The sequence below is a fragment of the Tachyglossus aculeatus genome, chromosome 18, assembly GCF_015852505.1.
Source record: "Tachyglossus aculeatus isolate mTacAcu1 chromosome 18, mTacAcu1.pri, whole genome shotgun sequence".
NCBI classification, from domain to species: Eukaryota; Metazoa; Chordata; class Mammalia; order Monotremata; family Tachyglossidae; genus Tachyglossus; species Tachyglossus aculeatus.
This window is the reverse complement of record NC_052083.1, coordinates 37,884,107-37,904,389: the sequence shown is the minus strand read 5'-3', so window position 1 is coordinate 37,904,389 and position 20,283 is coordinate 37,884,107. Positions and strand designations below refer to the sequence as shown.

Genomic DNA, 20,283 nt, shown 5'->3' with positions numbered 1-20,283 from the left:
TGATTTTCCACTTGTCCGCTGTGTGACTTTGGGCAGGTCTCTTAACTTCTCTGTGCCTCAGTTCCCTCCTCTGCCAAATGGGGATGAAGACTGTGAGCCCCACATGGGACCACCTGCTTCCCTTGTACCTACCCCAGCACTTAGAACAGTGCTCGGCACGTAGGAAGTGCTTAACAAATACCATAATTAGTATTATTATTATTTTCTCTGTGCCTCAGTTACCTCATTTGTAAAATGGGGATGAAGACTGTGAGCCCCACGTGGGACAACCTGATTACCTTGTATCTACCCCAGCACTTAGAACAGTGCTTCGCACCTAGTAAGCGCTTAACAAATACCATCATTATCGGCTTTGGAGTCAGGGGTCATGGGTTCAAATCCCAGCTCCACCAATTGTCAGCTGTGTGCGTGGCTCAGTGGAAAGAGCATGGGCTTTGGAGTCAGAGGTCATGGGTTCAAATCCCGCCTCTGACAATTGTCAGCTGTGTGACTTTGGGCAAGTCACTTAACTTCTCCATGCCTCAGTTACCTCACCTGTAAAATGGGGATTAAAATTGTGAGCCCCATGTGGGAGAACCTGATCACCTTGTAACCTCTCAAGCACTTAGAACAGTGCTTTGCACATTGTAAGCGCTTAATAAATGCCATCATTATTATTATTATTGTTTGGGCAAGTCACTTCACTTCACTGGGCCTCAGTTCCCTCATCTGTAAAATGGGGATTAAGACTGTGAGCCCCCCGTGGGACAACCTGATCACGTTGTAACCTCCCCAGCGCTTAGAACAGTGCTTGGCACATAGTAAGCGCTTAATAAAGGCCATCATTATCATTATTATTTGGGCAAGTCACTTCCCTTCTCTGGGCCTCAGTTACCTCACCTGTAAAATGGGGATTAAGATTGTGAGCCCCCCGTGGGACAACCTGATCACCTTGTAACCTCCCCAGCGCTTAGAACAGTGCATGGCACATACTAAGCGCTTAATAAAGGCCATCATTATTACTATTATTTGGGCAAGTCACTTCCCTTCTCTGGGCCTCAGTCACCTCACCTGTAAAATGGGGATTAAGACTGTGAGCGCCCCGTGGGACAACCTGATCGCCTTGGAACCTCCCCAGCGCTTAGCACGTAGTAAGCGCTTAATAAATGCCATTGTTATTATTATTATCATTAATAATACCATTAATATCATATTACTATATCATATTATATTATAATATAATATATTATTTATCATTATAATATAATATAATATAATATAATATAATATCTATCATCATATTATTATATTATATTATATTATTATATTTTATAATATAATATATTATTCATCACTACATTATTATATTATATTATATTAAATAATATAACATAACATTTATTATTATATTATGATACAATATTATATATTATTATTGTATTATTATATCGATATTATTAATATTATTAATAATATTATTAATAATAAAAACGATTGAATGAATAAACCGTATTTACCCGCTCGCCCCCCTGAGGGCCATTTCTGTTAAAATGCAGGGCCAGGCGGCTCTTCTCGTCCTGCCCCCCCCTCCTTCTTATTGGTCCCGGCCCGTCCCCAGGCCCCGCCCCCAGGCTGTGATTGGCGCCCTGGGGAGTCCGTCAAGCGCTCCCCTGAGGGGAGCTCGTCGCCGATTGGCCAGGCGGAGAGGGGCCGGGCGTGGGTTTCGATTGGCTGCGCTGGCGAGGGGGCGGGAAGGGGGAGGTTAGCTGTGCGCGTGCGCGGGGGGGGCTCGCCACCCCCCGGCTCCCCTCAGGCGGGGACGGGGGCGAACGGGCTGCTGTGGCGGCCGCGGACCCAGGCGTCCGGTGCCCCCGCCGCCGCCCTCCGCCCTCCTCGGCCCCGCTGAGGCGGGGTCATGGCCGCCAACACCCCGCCCCCCCGCCCGCAGGACCCCCGACGCCTCAGGAGGCTGAGGAGACGACCCCCCCATCTTCAAAAAACTAGGTAACATCCGGGTACCGGCCCGCCGCGGGGGGTGTCGGGAGGTGGTCGTGGGGGGGCCGCTTGGGCCTGTTCTGTCATCACCACAGCAACCACCGTGGCTGTCAGGAGTCTACTATGTGCCAAGCGCTGGGGTGGGTGTGAGGTACTAACCATCATCATAATAATAATGATGGCATTTATTAAGCGCTTTCTATGTGCCTGTTCAGTCATCACCACAACCTCCTTCCCTTCCCCACAGCACCTGTATATCATAATAATAATAATGATGGCATTTATTAAGCGCTTTCTATGTGCCTGTTCAGTCATCACCACAACCTCCTTCCCTTCCCCACAGCACCTGTATATCATAATAATAATAATGATGGCATTTATTAAGCGCTTTCTATGTGCCTGTTCAGTCAATACCACAACCTCCTTCCCTTCCCCACAGCACCTGTATATATGTGTGTACAGATTTATTACTCTATTTATTTTACTTGTACATATCTATTCTATTTATTTTATTTTGTTAGTATGTTTGGTTTTGTTCTCTGTCTCCCCCTTTCAGACTGTGAGCCCGCTGTTGGGTAGGGGCTGTCTCTGTATGTTGCCAGCTTGTACTTCCCAAGCGCTTAGTACAGTGCTCTGCACATAGTAAGCGCTCAATAAATACGATTGATGTTGCCTGTTCTGTCATCACCACCGTAGATGTCAGGAGTCTACTATGTGCCAAGCGCTGGGGTGGATATGAGGTACTAACCATCATCATAATAATAATGATGGCATTTATCAAGCGCTTTCTATGTGCCTGTTCAGTCATCACCACAACCTCCTTCCCTTCCCCACAGCACCTGTATATATGTGTGTACAGATTTATTACTCTATTTATTTTACTTGTACATATCTATTCTATTTATTTTATTTTGTTAGTATGTTTGGTTTTGTTCTCTGTCTCCCCCTTTCAGACTGTGAGCCCGCTGTTGGGTAGGGACTGTCTCTAGATGTTGCCAGCTTGTACTTCCCAAGCAATTAGTACAGTGCTCTGCACATAGTGAGTGCTCAGTAAATACGATTGATGATGCCTGTTCTGTCATCACCACAGTAACCACCGTAGCTGTCAGGAGTCTACTATGTGCCAAGCGCTGGGGTAGGTACGAGGTAATAACCGTCATAATAATAATAATGATGGCATTTATTAAGCGCTTTCTATGTGCCTGTTCAGTCATCACCACAACCTCCTTCCCTTCCCCACAGCACCTGTGTATATGTTTGTACAGATTTATTACTCTATTTATTTATTTTACTTGTACATATCTATTCTATTTTATTTTGTTGGTATGTTTGGTTTTGTTCTCTGTCTCCCCCTTTTAGACTGTGAGCCCACTGTTGGGTAGGGGCTGTCTCTGTATGTTGCCAGTTTGTACTTCCCAAGCGCTTAGTACAGTGCTCTGCACATAGTAAGCGCTCAATAAATACGATTGATGATGCCTGTTCTGTCATCACCACAGTAACCACCGTAGATGTCAGGAGTCTACTATGTGCCAAGCGCTGGGGTGGGTACGAGGTACTAACCATCATCATAATAATAATGATGGCATTTATTAAGCGCTTTCTTTGTGCCTGTTCAGTCATCACCACAACCTCCTTCCCTTCCCCACAGCACCTGTATATATGTTTGTACATATTTATTACTCTATTTATTTATTTTACTTGTACATATCTAGTCTATTTATTTTATTTTGTTAGTATGTTTGGTTTTGTTCTCTGTCTCCCCCTTTTAGACTGTGAGCCCACTGTTGGGTAAGGACTGTCTCTAGATGTTGCCAGTTTGTACTTCCCAAGCTCTTAGTACAGTGCTCTGCACATAGTAAGTGCTCAATAAATACGATTGATGATGCCTGTTCTGTCATCACCACAATAACCACTGTAGCTGTCAGGAGTCTACTATGTGCCAAGCGCTGGGGTAGGTACGAGGTACTAACCGTCATAATAATAATAATGATGGCATTTATTAAGCGCTTTCCGTGTGCCTGTTCTGTCATCGCCACAGTAACCACCATAGCTGTCAGGAGCCTACTATGTGCCAAGCACTGGGTTAGGTACGAGGTAATAACCGTCATAATAATAATAATAATGATGGCATTTGTTAAGCATTTTCCATGTGCCTGCTTTGTCATCACCACCGTAGCTGTCAGGAGCCTACTATGTGCCAAGCGCTGGGTTAGGTACAAGGTAATAACCGTCATAATAATAATAATAATGATGGCATTTATTAAGCGCTTTCCATGTGCCTGTTTTGTCATCACTACAGTAGCCACCGTAGCTGTCAGGAGTCTACTATGTGCCAAGCGCTGGGGTAGGTACGAGGTACTAACCGTCATAATAATAATAATAATGATGGCATTTATTAAGTGCTTTCTATGTGCCTGTTCTGTCGTCACCACAGTAACCACCGTAGCTGTCAGGAGCCTACTATGTGCCAAGCGCTGGGGTAGGTGCGAGGTAATAACCGTCATAATAATAATAATGATGGCATTTATTAAGCGCTTTCTGTGTGCCTGTTCTGTCATCGCCACAGTAACCACTGTAGCTGTCAGGAGTCTACTTTGTGCCAAGCACTGGGGTAGGTACGAGGTACGAACCATCATAGTAATAATAATGATGGCATTTATTAAGTGCTTACTATGTGCAAAGCACTGTTCTAAGCGCTGGGGAGGTTCCAAAGTGATCAGGTTGTCCCACAGTCTTCATCCCCATTTTACAGATAAGGTAACTTGAGGCACAGAGAAATTAAGTGACTTGCCCAAAGTCTCACAGCTGACAATTGGTGGAGCCAGGATTTGAACCCATGACCTCTGACTCCAAAGCCCGGGCTCCTTCCACTGAGCCAACTTGTTTCTCTGATGAGGGTGGTGGTTAAGTGCTTACTCACCTCCTCCAGGAGGCCTGCCCAGATTGAACTGTGACTAGACTGTGAGCCCGCTGTTGGGTGGGGACCGTCTCTATATGTTGCCAATTTGGCCTTCCCAAGCGCTTAGTACAGTGCTCTGCACACGGTAAGCGCTCAATAAATACGATTGAATGAATGAACTTGTACGTATTTATTACTCTATTTTATTTGTACATATTTATTCTATTTATTGTATTTTGTTAATGTGTTTTGTTCCCTGTCTCCCCCTTCTAGACTGTGAGCCCACTGTTGGGTAGGGGCCGTCTCTAGATGTTGCCAACTTGGACTTCCCAAGCGCTTAGTACAGTGCTCTGCACACAGTAAGCGCTCAATAAATACGATTGAATGAGTGAATGAATACTTAGGGCCAAGCACTGTTCATTCATTCAGTCGTATTTATTGAGCGCTTACTGGGGTAGGTACGAGGTAATAACCGTCATAATGAGGGTGGTTAAGCGCTTACTTGGGGCCAAGCACTGTTCATTAATTAATTAATTAATTCATTCAATCGTATTTATTCAATTGTATTTATTGAGCGCTTACTGTGTGCAGAGCACTGGACTAAGCGCTTGGGAAGTCCAAGTTGGCAACGGAGATGGTCCCTACCCAACAGTGGGCTCACATTGAGCGCTTACTGTGTGCAGAGCACTGGACTAAGCGCTTGGGAAGTCCAAGTTGGCAACGTCTAGAGACGGCCCCTACCCAACAGCGGGCTCACAGTCTAGAAGGGGGAGACAGAGAACAAAACAAAACATATTAACAAAATAAAATAAATAGAATAAATATGTACAAGTAAAATAAATAAATAGAGTAATAAATAGGTACAAACAGCCGTGGGACTGAGGGAGACATGGAAAAAAAGAGAGCAAGTGCAAGGGCGAGCATTTGGATCCATCCGGACCCCAACAAGCCCCCCCCCCCAGATTCCCCTGCCCACCTGGGGGGCTTTCCACCAGCCCCAGGGCCCTCAGGGACTCTCCCCGCCAACCCCCAGGCCGCACCGGGGAAATCCCCCCTGCCCTTGGTCTGCCCGCTGCGCTTGGCAGGGGAGGAGGAAGGAGCTGCCCCGCAAGGTGGATCTGTGCCCTTTGAGCTGTTGGTATTCGCCCCACCCTCACCCCCCCACCACCTAAGTACATAGCTATAAATGATGTATTATAAACTTTATATTGATGCCTGTCTCCCCCTCTAGACAGTAAACTCATTGTGGGCACGGAATGCGTCTTCCAACTCTGTTGCCCTCTCGCAAGCGCTTCATACAGTGGTCTGCACCCAGTAGACGCTCAATAAATATGATAGATTGAGGTCAGCCAGGTCGACTGCCTGACGGCACTTGCAAAGACTGTAAATACCGTTGATTGATTGGTTGGGAGGGATTTGAAGCTAAGCAGAGCTCATCCTGGACCCTGCCTGGATACCCACGGGTGAGGCTGGCACCTGCTGGTAACCAAGGCCTTACCCCCCGGAAGAGGTGGCATTCTGGTCAGTAGACTCTCGGCTGAAAACCTGTTGGACCGGTGCTGTGAGTCTGTTTGCCCAACAACGTTTAGGTGCCAGGGATAGTGGTGGTGATCCTCCAGACTATAAGCTTGTTGTGGGCAGGGAACATGTGTACCAACTCTGTTAATAGTAATAATAATAATAGTGTTAAGCGCTTACTATGTGCCAAGCACTGTTCTAAGTGCTGGGGTAGATTCAAGGTAGGTTGTCCCACGTGGGCCTCACAGTCTTAATCCCCATTTTACAGATGAGGTAACTGAGGCACAGTGAAGTTACGTGGCTTGCCCAAGGGCACATAGCAGACCAGTGGCGGAGCCAGGATTAGAACCCGTGTCCTCTGACTCCCAAGCCTGGGCTCTTTTCACTGAGCCACAGAGTCTGTTGTATCAGACTCTCCCAACCTCAGCACGCATCCAGTAAGCATACCAATGATTGATTGTACTCTTCCAAGAACTTAGTACAGCGCTCTGCGCAAAGTAAACACTCAGTGAACACCAGTGATTGATTGGTGGTGGTCATCCCCGGTGCTCTTGGTATATGAGCTCGTCCACAAACTGCACACTGTCTTGTTGGAAAATGGTAGAGACAGACTGCTTCTGAGTGAGCTGGATCTTATTTTTGGAAGGCATACACTTTGGGTAAGGCTGATTTTACCTTTTGAATTTTCTTTTAATTTAGACAAGTTAACCAGGTATTCTTGTGTACTTTCTCGACTCCTCCCCTTGTATTCCATCAACGAATACATTTTTGCCCTCGGGCAGCTGCGAAAGTGTTTTATGGACATCAAACACCCCCTTTGTTTGTTTAACTGAATGTTACAGTTGAAATTTATAACACTTGATAAGGGGTTTTTCCTTTAATAGGAAGTGGTGTGTTCCCGATTATAGCATACATCTTTTCCTCTTTTAACTGGAAAGCTTGGGTGGCGCTGCCACTGTTCCTGTATTTATGTAATCTTTAAAGTCCAGCTGCAGATGGCTCTTCTGTGATCTTACTAGTGTGTTATTTTTGCCTGGGGCACAGAAGCAGATGTGTGTGTGTGCGTTTACTGTACTTAAATTTATGGTTGGTGTAAGGTGTTAAATTCTATGCTCCCATAATTTTTCCTTCCCTCAAAAATTTGTGCTCTCCCAAGCACTTAGTACAGCGCTGTGCACACCGTAAGCCCTCAGGAAATACAACAGATTGAAAAATTTGATGGTTACAGCTCACTGCTTCCCCCTGCACCCTCCTCTCGACTCCCCCCGCAAAAAAAGACCAGGCAAGAATGAAACCATTGACTTTTTCTGATGAAAGTTGGCTTGTTAAGGCACAGAGGCCGATGGTAGTGTTATAAAAATTGTACATCATATTTGCCTATTCAAAATACACGAGCAATAACTGTGTTAAGGTATTCCAGTAACTGGTTGGACACATGAGACTTTGTAGTAAATTTTTTTTCTGGGGGCCGAGTTGGTGGCGGGGGGCGCTTTGTGCGTAGAGACTTTGGCAGTCAGATATGTGAAACCTGAATTCATTTTGCAGTCATTTGTCTCACGGTGGTCTTCCAAGTTTCACAGGTTAAAGGATCTGGACAGAGCTTCATCTCTAGCAGGTCACTTGATAAATGAATATAATCACCATCCCCTTTTTTTCCCCTTTAAAAAACCTCCATAGAGCTCTTAAATATGTGCTTCACAAATTGTGTAGCAATCTCTACACTGTTATTAATAAAAAGTCAGACCTTTTGCTGGCACTCTTTTCAAAAATGACAAATAACGGAAGCATTCTAAAGGATACTGTTGAGGCTTAAAAAAATCCAGTTATTAGGGTACTCATGGTAAATCAGAAATCTACGTACATTTGAACTGTCCAGGAAAAGCTCCTCTTTCAGTTGGGCTGGTTACATTAACCTTCCGTTTGTTTCCAGAAAATTGGAAATTAAAAAGAAAACGCACAGAGGTCCGACTGTAATGTACCTGTCCTACCTTTCTGTAATTCTTTGCTTTCCATGTTAGACCCATTATGCTATTTTTTAAGGAAATGCACACTGTACTGCAGTTTCAAATCAAGCCAACAATTGATCTCCAGAGTTTTATGCCTTGAAACTCTGAAGAATATGAGGTTTTGGTCTTTTCTTCTAGTTTCATTGTTATTATTTTTTATGACGTGTCAGAAATGAAGTGGATTTAACCTCAGTAACCCTTGAGCAAATGGAGTTGTGCCCTCGTGGTTAATGAACCATTTAATTTGGCCTGTGCGATAGTTTCCCTTTAAGAGAGGCTCAGAACTGGGATAGCAGGGGCTAACGCAGGTCAGGATTAAGTAGCTTTGGGTGAGGGAATCTTGCACCTTGCCTCTTCCTAATGCTCTGTCTCCTTAGTGGCTACGTGATGACAGCGAAGGGCAATAAGGATCTGAAAGAGAATTAAATCCAGATTGACACCGGCTTTCTTGATTTCATTAGGGTTGATTTGTTTAGCCTAGAGTTTCTCAAAATAGTCAGGGTGTTTATTAAGTGCTCGGCACACAGTAAGCGCTCAGTAAATCCGATTGAACAAATATACCGAACACCTCGGTCCCACACAGGGCTCTCACTCTCTGAGAGGCAAGGTCTTATCCCAGTTGTACAATGAGGAAATTCAGGCCCGGAGAGAGGTTAAGCCACTCATTCAGAGCTTCCCTGCCGGTCAGTGGCAGAGGTGGGGCAGAGGCCAGACCTCTTGACTCTGTCCCGTGTGCTTTTCATTAGACTGCACTAGGTAGGATGCTGAGGGAGGTCATGAGCAAATCTGAGAGAGTTTAAGAGCAGACACTAAAGTCATTCTAAGTTACAGTCTGCTAATCCAACCCCTCAGATGCCATTATGAATTGCTGTCCTCTGAGGTGTGAAGATGATACTATTTATGGTTGCGTAGATTTGTATATATTCACATATGTTAACTATTATAAGTATATCCACAAAACACAACTCTCCCCGCCTTCAAAGCCTTATTAAAATCACATCTCTTCCAAGAAGCCTTCCTTGACTCAATCTTTCAATCGTATTTGAGGGCTTACTGTGTGTAGAGCACTGTACTAAGTGCTTGGGAGAGTATGGTGTAACAGAGATGGTAGACACCTTCCCCGTTCACAGTGAGCTTACAGTCTGAGGGGAGGAGATAAATATTAATATAAATAAATAAATCCTCATTTCTCCTTCTGTGTCACCTGTTCACTTGGATCTTACCTTTTCCTTCATTTCCAGCTTCTCAGTCGATTCTCCCCCTCTAGACTGTGAGCTGATGTGGGCAGAAACGTGCCTGTTTGTTGTTGTGTTGTACTCTCCCAAGCACTTAGTACAGTGCTTTACACACAGTGAGCGCTCAATAAATACAGTTGAATGAATGAATGAATTCACCCAGATTCTACTTCCCTCCCCAATAGATGCTACAGTTTTGCTGCTTCCTTCTAAACTGGTATCTATCAGTGGTATTTATTGAGCGCTTACTGCGTTCAGAGCACAGCAGAGTCCAGTACAACAGAGATGGTAGTCACAATCCCTGCCCATATTGAGCCTACAGTCTATGGAGGGAGACACAGCAATATAAATGAATAATTGGTCCTTTCCCTAGCACTTAATTTCATAATGGGCCCTCAATAAGTGTCATTACTACAATGACTAAAGTACCAACTGTTTCTGCCAAGATAATCTTTCCAGTTTATGAAACTCCGAAACTTATTTCCAAGGGAGCTTGTCGAATTTCCTTTTCTGGAGACTCGTAAGACTAGGCAAGAGGATTGTTTTTCTGACACGGAGCAGGCGGATGGAACAAATGTATTCTTCAGGCATTTTTCAGGAGTGTAATTTCACATGCCTCTCATTAAAACCAGTTCCCGATTGTCCTCTCCATCAAGCGCTCAGTCCGGAAGGCCTTAGCCAGGCTGCTCCAGTTCTGGCTAGGCGTCCCTTCCCTGAGACCTTTGATCCCTAATTCCTCACTGTTCCTTGTGGCTGGAACTGCCTTCTGTGGCATGCACATTGGCAGAACTCTCTCCTTCCCTTTTTCAAAGCTTTCCATCCCCCTTCCCTGGCTACTCCTCCGCTGGAGCTTGCCCCGATTGGATGGAAGCGGAAAAGATTTTTCTGTTCACCGTACGGGCCACCACTGCACCAGTAAGAAACGTGGAAGAGAGAGATGCACCTGAGGCATTTTGGGATTCCGACTTGTGTTTGTTCCATCCTTTGGTTCAGCGTGTAGCACGGAGCGGGAGTTCCCCAAAAGTCCAGGAAGAGTAGGAGAGTCCAAAGAGTCTATTATGGCTTTTAAGACCCTGCTTTGAGATCTGTCTGGACCCGACACCCGGCCATTGTGCGCTGGAGAGAGATGCTGAATAGCTTTCCTGCCAAACAGCCTCTTGACTTGAATGGAAACTGCAACTCATCCTTAATCGGGGAGGGGGCCGGGGGGCAGCCGAACAGCACAGCGTGCAATTGTTTTTAACGAGGCAGTCGACCCGAAACGCATCGCCGTCTGCGTCGGCAGTTTTCGCCCAGAGAAGCGAGGATAAGCTAAGCAGACCGACCACGCAGCAGCCGGTCTGGGCAGAGAGGTGCGGCTAACCAATCCACCTGGCTTTCCCTACGCTCCAGTGGGAATTGCTGACGGTTCCCCGAGCCGCAAAGCGAGCAGTTGGGCCCGTCGGTAGTTCTGGCTCCTGGGAATGAAGGACCGGGCCTCTGCTGGAATGGAAATAATAATAATAATGATGGTGGTGGTGGTTGTTAAATGCTATGTGCCAGGCAAGGTGCTAATCGCTGGGGTGGATAAAAGCCAAGCAGGTTGGACACAGTCCCTGTCCCACCTGGGACTCACAGTCTTAATGCCCATTTTACAGATGAGGTAACAGGCATAGAGAAGTGAAGTGACTTGTCCTAAGTCCGGGGTTGGAACCCAAGACATTCTGACCCCCAGGCCTGGGCTCTTCTCCATTCTCCATGGTGCTTCTCTAATACGGAAATAAGAATGGAAGCTTGAGCGCTTACTGTGTGCAGAGCACTGTACTAAGCGCTTGGGTAGTACAAGTTGGCAACATATAGAGACGGTCCCTACCCAACAACGGGTTCACAGTCTAGAAGGGGGAGACAGACGACAAAACAAAACGTGTGGACAGGTGTCATCAGAATAAATAGAAGTAAAGCTGGATGCACATCATTAAGAAAATAAATAGAATAGTAAATATGTACAAGTAAAATTAAAAATAGAGTAATAAATCTGTACAAACATATACAGGGGCTGTGGGGAGGGGAAGGAGGTAGGGCTGGGGGGATGGGGAGGAGGAGAGGAAAAAGGGGACTCAGTCTGAGAAGGCCTCCTGGAGGAGGTGAGCTCTCAGTAGGGCTCACTCTTAAAGCGTTAACATGATGAGCTGTAGTTTCCTTTTCCATTCTAGGCACACCTGGATCGAAGAGCAGCACTCACTTAAGTGCTTAGTAGAGTGCTTCGCACACGGTAAGCACTCAGTCATTTTGAACGAATGAATGAATTTGGGCTCTGCCCCTGGGCCTCTCCGTCGATTCTCGGTGTAAATATTTCAGGACCTGGCTACTGATCCCTGTGGCAGCCAGAGACCTGCCTCCTCTTTCATGGCTGTCACACAGGGTCACTGTGGGTCACGATGACTTCTTTGCATTTTATCTGCCAGAGTGGATCAGAGCTCCAGATGGAACAGTGAACTTTAGAACAGTAAAGAATGAGTGATCGATAGGTGGAATGTGTTGAATACCAAAGTTTTGGCACATCTTTCTGTAGAAAACCCTCTCACATTGAATCCAGGCCTCACTCATATCTTCAGTAGGTAACTTCGTCGACCGCTTTCAAGGTGGGATTGAAGCCGGCTCCTCTCTGGGTTGCAATCCCTAGAGAGTGCCCTGCGGAAATAAAAAAAAAAAAAGGCTGCAGCTTTCTACGTATTGAATATGTGAGCTGTCTCGTCCAGAAATTGTGTGTGGTCTAATTGGGTGTGCAGAACTCTCCTCTGATGGGGAAATGAGAGAAATTTTGGTCGGGTAATCGGCACAGTACAGTGTGGGGAGGAAGAGTTGTTGTTTGAGGTGTTTTTAACACAGGTCTTTTCAAAGCCTGAAATATGAATGAATGCTTCTTCTGAAACCCATTTGCCAAATCTGATATCCAGAGAGATACAAAATGCTTTAAAGCAACAGATCAGTCGTTGTTTCCATGAGTTGAGAATTTACCCTGTTAGTCTCTTTGTTTGGTAGCTTTTTTTTTTTGAGGGTGGGGGGAGGTCTCTCCTAAATTGTAGCATTACAGAAATCCATGTTTCTCTCTTTCAATGGAAGAAACTAACCCCACTAGCAACAAAAATCAGCTCTCCGGGTCCTTATCCCACATAGGTAATGGGGAGGTAACCCCCCCCCCCCCCCACAAAGAACCCCCCCAAAATACTGATTTGTGGAGGATATGGCAGTGGTTATAAATTTGGAAGCCTGAAACACTTGGAAAATCCTTTGTCCTTTTTTGTGGGGGCTGGGGGGGAACCACATAATGACCAGAATTGAGGAAAGATGGCCACAGGTCATTTCCAGTCCCCAGAGCAGGGGCAATGAAGTTTTGGCTAGCAGAGTCCCTCATCTCATTTTCCTCAAATAGAGCAGCTTATTAAATACTGTATTTATAATCAGCAGAGGTGCCATTGTGGGGCACTCCTCTAGGATCAGTAGAATTGGTCTCTTGGGTTGAGCTGGCTCTGGGGAGGCAGGCACTTAAAGACAGGGATGCTCAGGTCATGCGTTTAGTTGTCCCGTTGAAGAAATTGGCTGCTTTGGTAACCAAAGCCAATGCATCTGAAAAAAAAAGCCTGTTTTAAAAAATTGGAAACAAAACAAAATCCCCATCCTCCCACCATGAAGTCTTAGCATCTGATTAGTAAGGTGGTGACAGACATATTCTGATGCTTCGAGGAGGTCGTTTTGAATCCTGTTTCAGGAGGTTCTCGTGCAGATGTGGCGGATTAAATTGGATCCAACTGGACTGGTGGTCATTTAGTCCTTGGTGAATTCCAGTGGGAGTTTGGTCATTAGGGGTTCTGGCCAAGGTGACAGGGGACCCCAATTGGCGGGCTTTTCTTCCACAACAGCCTTTTAATTGTTTTAAGTGCTGAGCACAGTGCTCGGTACACAGTAAGCGCTTAATAAATACAATTGAATGACCTCTGCATTCCAAAATCCTGGTCCCAAGCAATTTTCATCTAAGAAGGAGCAATATGTTTTTCTCTTGCTTATCTAAGCAGGGAATTGGATGACTCTGAACAGCAGGTAATGGAGAGCTGAGAAGTAGGACGATGATACAAGTGTCTGTGTTGGGTAGCAACCCATAACACCCCGTTCTAAAGCAGGGGTGTCAAATTCAGATTTGCTGGTGGGCCAAACTCCTTTTTGGGACAAACTGCTAGGCTTCCTCTGACTCAGAAGGCGCAGGAGGCTGGGGATGGGGGTAGGAGAACAGTGGGATGCCGAGGAGTTGCCACCCTAAATGCTTTTTCTCGGTGTTCATCTCCTGAATATTTGTGTCTCCCCTCCTTCCTTAAGCCTTCCAGCGTGAATTTAAAGACGGGGCTGGGTAGGCTGGAAAAATCAGGAATGGAAGGGTTTGTGGAGCCAGGATCACCAATCGAAGTATTGAGAAGCAGTGTGGCCTAGTGGAAAAAACCCAGGCCTGGGAATCAGAGGACCTGAATTCTAATTCTGGCTCTGCCACTTGTCTGCTGTGTGACCTTGGGCAAGTCATTTAACTTCTCTATGCCTGTTACCTCACCTGTAAAATGGGGACTAAGACCGTGAACCCTATGTGGGACAGGGACTGTGTCCAATTTAATAATAATAATAATGATGGCATTTATTAAGTGCTTACTATGTGCAAAGCACTGTTCTAAGCACTGGGGAGGATACAAGGTGATCAGATTGTCCCATGTGGGGCTCACATTCTTCATCCCCATTTTACAGATGAGGTAACTGAGGCCCTGAGAAGTTAAGTGACTTGCCCAAAGTCACACAGCTGACAATTAGCAGAGCCGGAATTTGAACCCATGACCCCTGACTCCCAAGCCCATGCTCTTTCCATTGAGCCATGCTGCTTCTCAACTTGATTAGCTTATATCCACTTCAGGGCTCACTACAGTGCCTGGAACATAGTAAACACCTAGCAAATACCATTAAAAAAAAATGAATTGGGGACAGTGTGAGTGACCTCACTCTGAAAGACATGGAAATAACAATAATAATAATAATGATGATGATGGTATTTGTTAGGAACTTACTATATATCAGGCACTGTACTAAGCGCTGGGGTGAATACAAGCAAATCAGGTTGGACACATTCCCTGTCCCACATGGGGATCACAGTCTCAATCTCCATTTTGCAGATGAGGTAACTGAGGCCCAAGGAAGTGAAGCGGTTTGCCCAAGGTCACACAGCAGACAAGTGGCAGAGCCAGGACTAGAACCCAAGACCTTCTCACTCCGAGGCCCGTGCTCTGGCCACTACACCATGCTGCTTCCATGCTATTCTTCCTTTGATTTTGTTTGTTCCAAATGGGTGCCTAGTCTGAAACGGTGATAGGATGGGGTTTGGATCATACGTTGGGGTTGGGGTTTCTTGCAAAGTCATCTCCACTTGGGGCATGAAACAAAATGGGTTCTTGCAACATTACAAAGGAGTCACTGGCCTGCGTTTGGTGTTGAAAGGTGCGGAGTATCTGCCATTGAGAGTTCAGCTGTCGTTTCAAAATCTCCAGGCCTTTGTGATTAAGGTGATGTATGGAAATGTGACAGACATACAAACCAAACTGGATCAGCAACGATAAAGCGATTCAGTCCCCTCCACCCATTGGAGAATCAAACACTGAACCAGACAAGCCACAGTTCTTGCGATGGTCCCCCTGTTCCTCAGTAGCCCCATGACTTTTCTTTGGAGCTCAGTCTGTCTTAGCTCAAGCCTCCTTGGAGGAGGAACTGTCATGAAAAAAAGTAAATAAAGTAAGATAGCCTCGGGGGTCCCACATTATTCAGATAACTGCAAAATGTGGAATCTGAGGTAAACCCCCGGATACAACTATTTTTTATCCACCATTGAGCTCTTATTGTGTGCAGTGCGCTCTACTAAACGCTTGGGAGAGTACAACAGAAGACACAATTCCTGCCCATGAAGATTTTACAATCTAATTAGATTATAGCAGATCTAATAGATTATAACACTGTCCTCTTCTCTCAGAATCTATCATCACTGTCTATCCCTTTTAATTCTCTTGGTCCACTCTCCCTCTTTCCTCCTTCTACTGAAATGTCAGGCCCATCCCTTTCTTGTCTTTTCAACAGTTCTTTCATTCCCCCTTTTTCTCCTCTCCCTCCTCCTCCTTTTTCTCCTCCCTTTTCTCCTCTTCTCTCTTTCAACAAAATCTTCTGGCCTTGAAAACTACTTCCCTCCCACTGCTTTAACATCAGTGCCCTAGAGTATTCTATGCCTAGTATTCTCCTGTTAACTGAAATAGGAAGATTTGGCTTTTGAAGAGTCACTGTAGGTTCTTCTCTCTGACCTGAAAAGCATCATGTTCCCCTTCTGTAAGAACCTCCCTTCTAAACAGGGAGATTGCATTTTTCGAGGGAGACCAGCCCTGAATTTTTGTTTTTAAACTTCATCTCCTTTAGAAGGGACAAAAGGAGGTCACCGGAACTGCTGACGCGGCTCTGTTTCGAACAGGTGGAGAGGGGAGAAATCTCTTGCGGCATTGTGCTGGCTAGTTGTTGCCGATCCTTTTTATTTTTCTCTGGACTTGTCTGTCGTCTTGTTCAAAATATGCCTCCTTGAAGCAAATAGTCTTTGTTTCAATTTGAAAGACCAGCTTGGAAAAAGAGAAAATGATTTATGGAGGCATGAGCTAATTCTTTGTCTTCTGTATTATGGGGTGCCCCCCTTTCTTTTTCCTCCTGTGGAGAACTGTAAGTGTGACGGGCAGTGTGCCTGACCTAAGAGCGAGATTTGGGATGTCCCTTTCTGTTGGAGGAATATCTTCCTGAACTCCCTCTTGCTTCGTTTCAGGATCAACTCAAAAGAGAAGACAAAGTCCATCAAGAGTCGAAGATGTAAGGAGTCCTTCCTTCTGGTAAAGAAGGAAAAGGTGGCCGTTGGGACTATGGATCGAAGTAAGCGGAATTCGATTGCAGGATTTCCCCCTCGTTTGGAGCGCCTGGAAGACTTGGATGGCGGAGGAGGAGGGGACGGGAACGTGGCCCAGATGGGAAGGGTCTGGCCGTCTTCCTACCGAGCACTTATAAGTGCCTTTTCCAGACTCACACGCCTCGACGACTTTACCTGTGAAAAGATTGGGTCTGGCTTCTTCTCTGAAGTGTTCAAGGTGAGTGGAGAGCAGCTATTTCGCCCCATCCTCCGCTGCCTCACCGAGAAGAGCAGACCTCTCTCTGAGGGTTTTTCCATTCTGGGGTGGCAGATGTTGATTTTCAAGATGCAATATAAAAGCTCCCCTCTTGGCTATTTATAATGTTGCGTGGGCCTTATTTTAGGAAAGTTACAGGGGTCAGGAAAGCCAAAACTGAAAATCCATGACATGTTTGCTGCTTTTTTTTAAAAAAAAAAGCATCCATTGTACATTAAGTGTGGTTTTGTGTGCATGTGCTTGGAGCCAGGAACCGCCTGGCAGGACATTTTCTGTATGGCAGGCAGTTGTCTCTTGAATTGTTCTGCTCCTTTGAGCAAAGTCAGGTTGGTCATCCTGCTTTCAGCCTTCATGTGCTGCCCAATAATGCCTGTTTTTTTCCTCTCCCCTTTCAGTTCCCTTTTCTTCTTCAACCCCTCACGTTTTTCACGCTCCACGCAGAGACACCCCAACCCCTTTCAAGCAGAGTTGGCTCCGTTCCTCCGTAGGCCCCTTCAGTCAGCACCACACACGGCCGTGGAGCAAAGTTAAAATTGTGCAATCCGTAGATCTGTTTTGTCAGCACTGTTCCTGCAGCCTCCTCCCATCGCAGTGAGGTTCTACAGTCGTTCTGGCTTTTACCAGCTGCCTAGAAAACCAAGCAAGGATTTACCGAAAAAAAAGGAGGGGGGGGGGAGAAATCAGTGCCCTCGGATTTTTCTGGTCTCCTTGGATCACTCCCGGGTGAGGATCGGAAGTAAAGAGAATGTAAAACTACAGTTGTGGATCTAGAGTTGGGGACTTTGGTTAAGAATAGGTTTATTTGGTTAGGGAGGCAAATTTGCAAGCCTTACCTTTGAGAGCTGGGCTTGGTTACTCTTTTGTAATAGAGTTCCTGGGGAGATAATCTTTAGCAGCCACAGCTGTGTGGAGTAAAGTCAAAAGCAAATTGGAGTGGAGGATTTAAAAGAAGCAGCCAAGAAGGTGTCGAGCCAAACCGGGAGGGAGGAGCGGGGAACAGAACTTAGTCCAAGAACAGAACAGACAGAGGGTCTGGTCATCAGCCAGTCAATACAGTGTGTTTAGAAGTGCACTGCTTGCTCTCTGCCAGTTTTCTCTGGAAAAACCATTCATTCATACAATCAAATACATTGAGTGCTTATTGTTGGCACTGTACTAAGCGCTTGGGGAGTGCAAAGTAAACAGATACATTCCCTGCCCACAGTGAGCTTACAGTCTAGAGCAGGGGAGAAAGACATCAGTACAAATAAATAAATTACAGGTATGTACTAAGTAAGTGATATAAGTGCTGTGAGGCTGGGAGGAGGGAAGAATCAGGAGAACAAGTCTGGGAGACACAGAAGAGGAAAGGAGGGGCCTAGCCTGGGAAGGCTTCTTGGAGGAGATGTGCCTTCAATAAGGATTTTAAGTTGCAGGGGAGTTACTGTGTGTCAGATTTGAGGAGGGAGGGCATTTCAGGCCAGAGGTAGAACGTGGGCTAGGGGTCGGCAGTGAGATAGGCGAGATCAAAGCACAGTGAGAAGGTTGGCATTAGAGGAGCGAACCAGGATATTCATAGTCCTCAAAGGTTGTTTTCTGTCAATCAATAGTATTTATTGAGAGCCAGCCAAGTGCAGAGAATTTTACTGATTGCTAGGGAGAATTCAATAGTCCCTCCTCATAAGATGGAGCAGACAAACAGGTAATAAATCCTGTTGTAGGCCAATCAATCAATGCTATCGAGTCAGTCGTATTTATCGAGCATTTACTGGGTGCAGAGCACTGTACTAAGTGCTTGGGAGAGTACAGTAAACGGGTTATTCTCTAAAGGCCACTCCAGAGTTGGATGCACACAAGGAGCTTACAGTCTAGAAGGGGAGACAGACATTAAAGTGACTTTCAGATAGGGGAAGGGGTATGGGCAGGAAAAATGTCCACTAATTTTGTTGTATTGTCCTCTCCCAAGAGCTTAGTTCAGTGCTCTGCGCGTAGGAAGCGCTCAGTAAATACCCTTGATTGATGTGAGGATATGGACAGACGTGCCGTGGGGCTGACGAGGCTGATATTAGATGGTTTAAGGTACAGTCCAAGGGCACATTGTCCCAGAAGAGAGGGCCAACAGGGGAAATGAGGGCAGACTCAAGGAAGACCTCCTGGAGGAGTTGTGATTTTTAAGGCTGGCTCTGAAGATGGGAAGGATGGTGGCCTTTTGGCTATAAAAGGGGAGGAAGTCCCAGGCCAGAAGGAGCATGTGGGCAAGGGGTCCGTGGCAAGATAAATGAGATCGTGGTACAGTGGGTATGTTGGTGTTAGAGGAGTGAAGTGTGTGGACTGGGTTGTAATATGAAATCGAGAGAGGGAGCTAAGTGCCCCCAAGAGGCTCTGTTCTAAGCTCTGGGGTCTCTGGGGAGCTCTGGGGTCAAGCGCTTAGTACAGTGCTCTGCACACAGTAAGCGCTCAATAAATACTATTGAATGAATGAGACAAAGTAATCAGGTTGGATATAGACCCTCTCCCACATGGGGCTCACAGTCTTCATCCCCATTTTACAGATGAGGTAACTGAGGCACAGAGAAGTGAGGTGACATGCCCAAGGTCACACAGCAGACGAGTGGCAGAGCTGGGATTAGAACCCAGGTCCTTCTGACCCCCAGGCCCTTGCTCTACCCTCTAGGCCACACCACTTCTAATAATGATAATAATGATGGCATTTATTAAGTGCTTACTGTGTGCAAAGCACTGTTCTAAGCGCTGGGGAGGTTCCAAGGTGATCAGGTTGTCCCACAGGGGGCTCACAGTCTTAAACCTCATTTTACAGATGAGGGAACTGAGGCACAGAGAAGTGTAGTGACTTGCCCAAAGTCACACAGCTGACAATTGGCAGAGTTGGGATTTGAACCCATGACCTCTGACTCCAAAGCCCGTGCTTTGCCACTGAGCCACGCTGCTTCTCTAGTGAAGGCCATCGATTCCCGAATGTAAAGACCTGGACAAAATGAATGGGTTCCCACTCTCTTCATAGACAAGAGAGTGGAGGAGTTCATATGACCTTGCAGAGAAATTTAGAAACAAAACAAGACAATCCCCAGCCCCTTCCTCCATGCCTGGGTTACAACAAGGGGGCATTTCTTAACTGGGAACACCAGAATTCGATGAGCAATCCTCGGGTTCACGGTCAGATTTTCTATTTCAGTTACTGTTGCCAGTAAGTAGGGTATTTTTTAGGTCCCAGAACCTTTCTAACTGTGTGATTGAGTTCAGAGAATGGTGAGTGGTTAGGGACCCGAGGGGTCCCTTGGGTGAAGGGAGGTCAAATTGGGGAGCCAGATGAGGTGATGGAGAGGGAGCCACGGTGGTGGATGGCATAAAGTGACAGAAAGGGCAAGCCCAGCAAAGTGTAGACAAAAATGCGTGCAGGAAAATCTATGCTTTATCATAGACCGGGAATCACACTAGTTGTT

The 20,283-nt window shown here is 45.9% G+C and overlaps 1 protein-coding gene across 1 annotated transcript in view; it reads left to right on the top strand.

The window, feature by feature from the left end:
- Positions 1–1,817: 1,817 nt before the first annotated feature.
- The window catches only part of TESK2 (testis associated actin remodelling kinase 2), an 81,408-nt gene continuing 62,942 nt past the window's right edge, over positions 1,818–20,283 (top strand). Inside the window, 2 exon segments of the mRNA XM_038760139.1 lie at positions 1,818–1,983; positions 16,489–16,804. Of these exon segments, the coding sequence (XP_038616067.1) occupies positions 1,895–1,983; positions 16,489–16,804 (405 nt within the window). The 5' untranslated portion in view covers positions 1,818–1,894.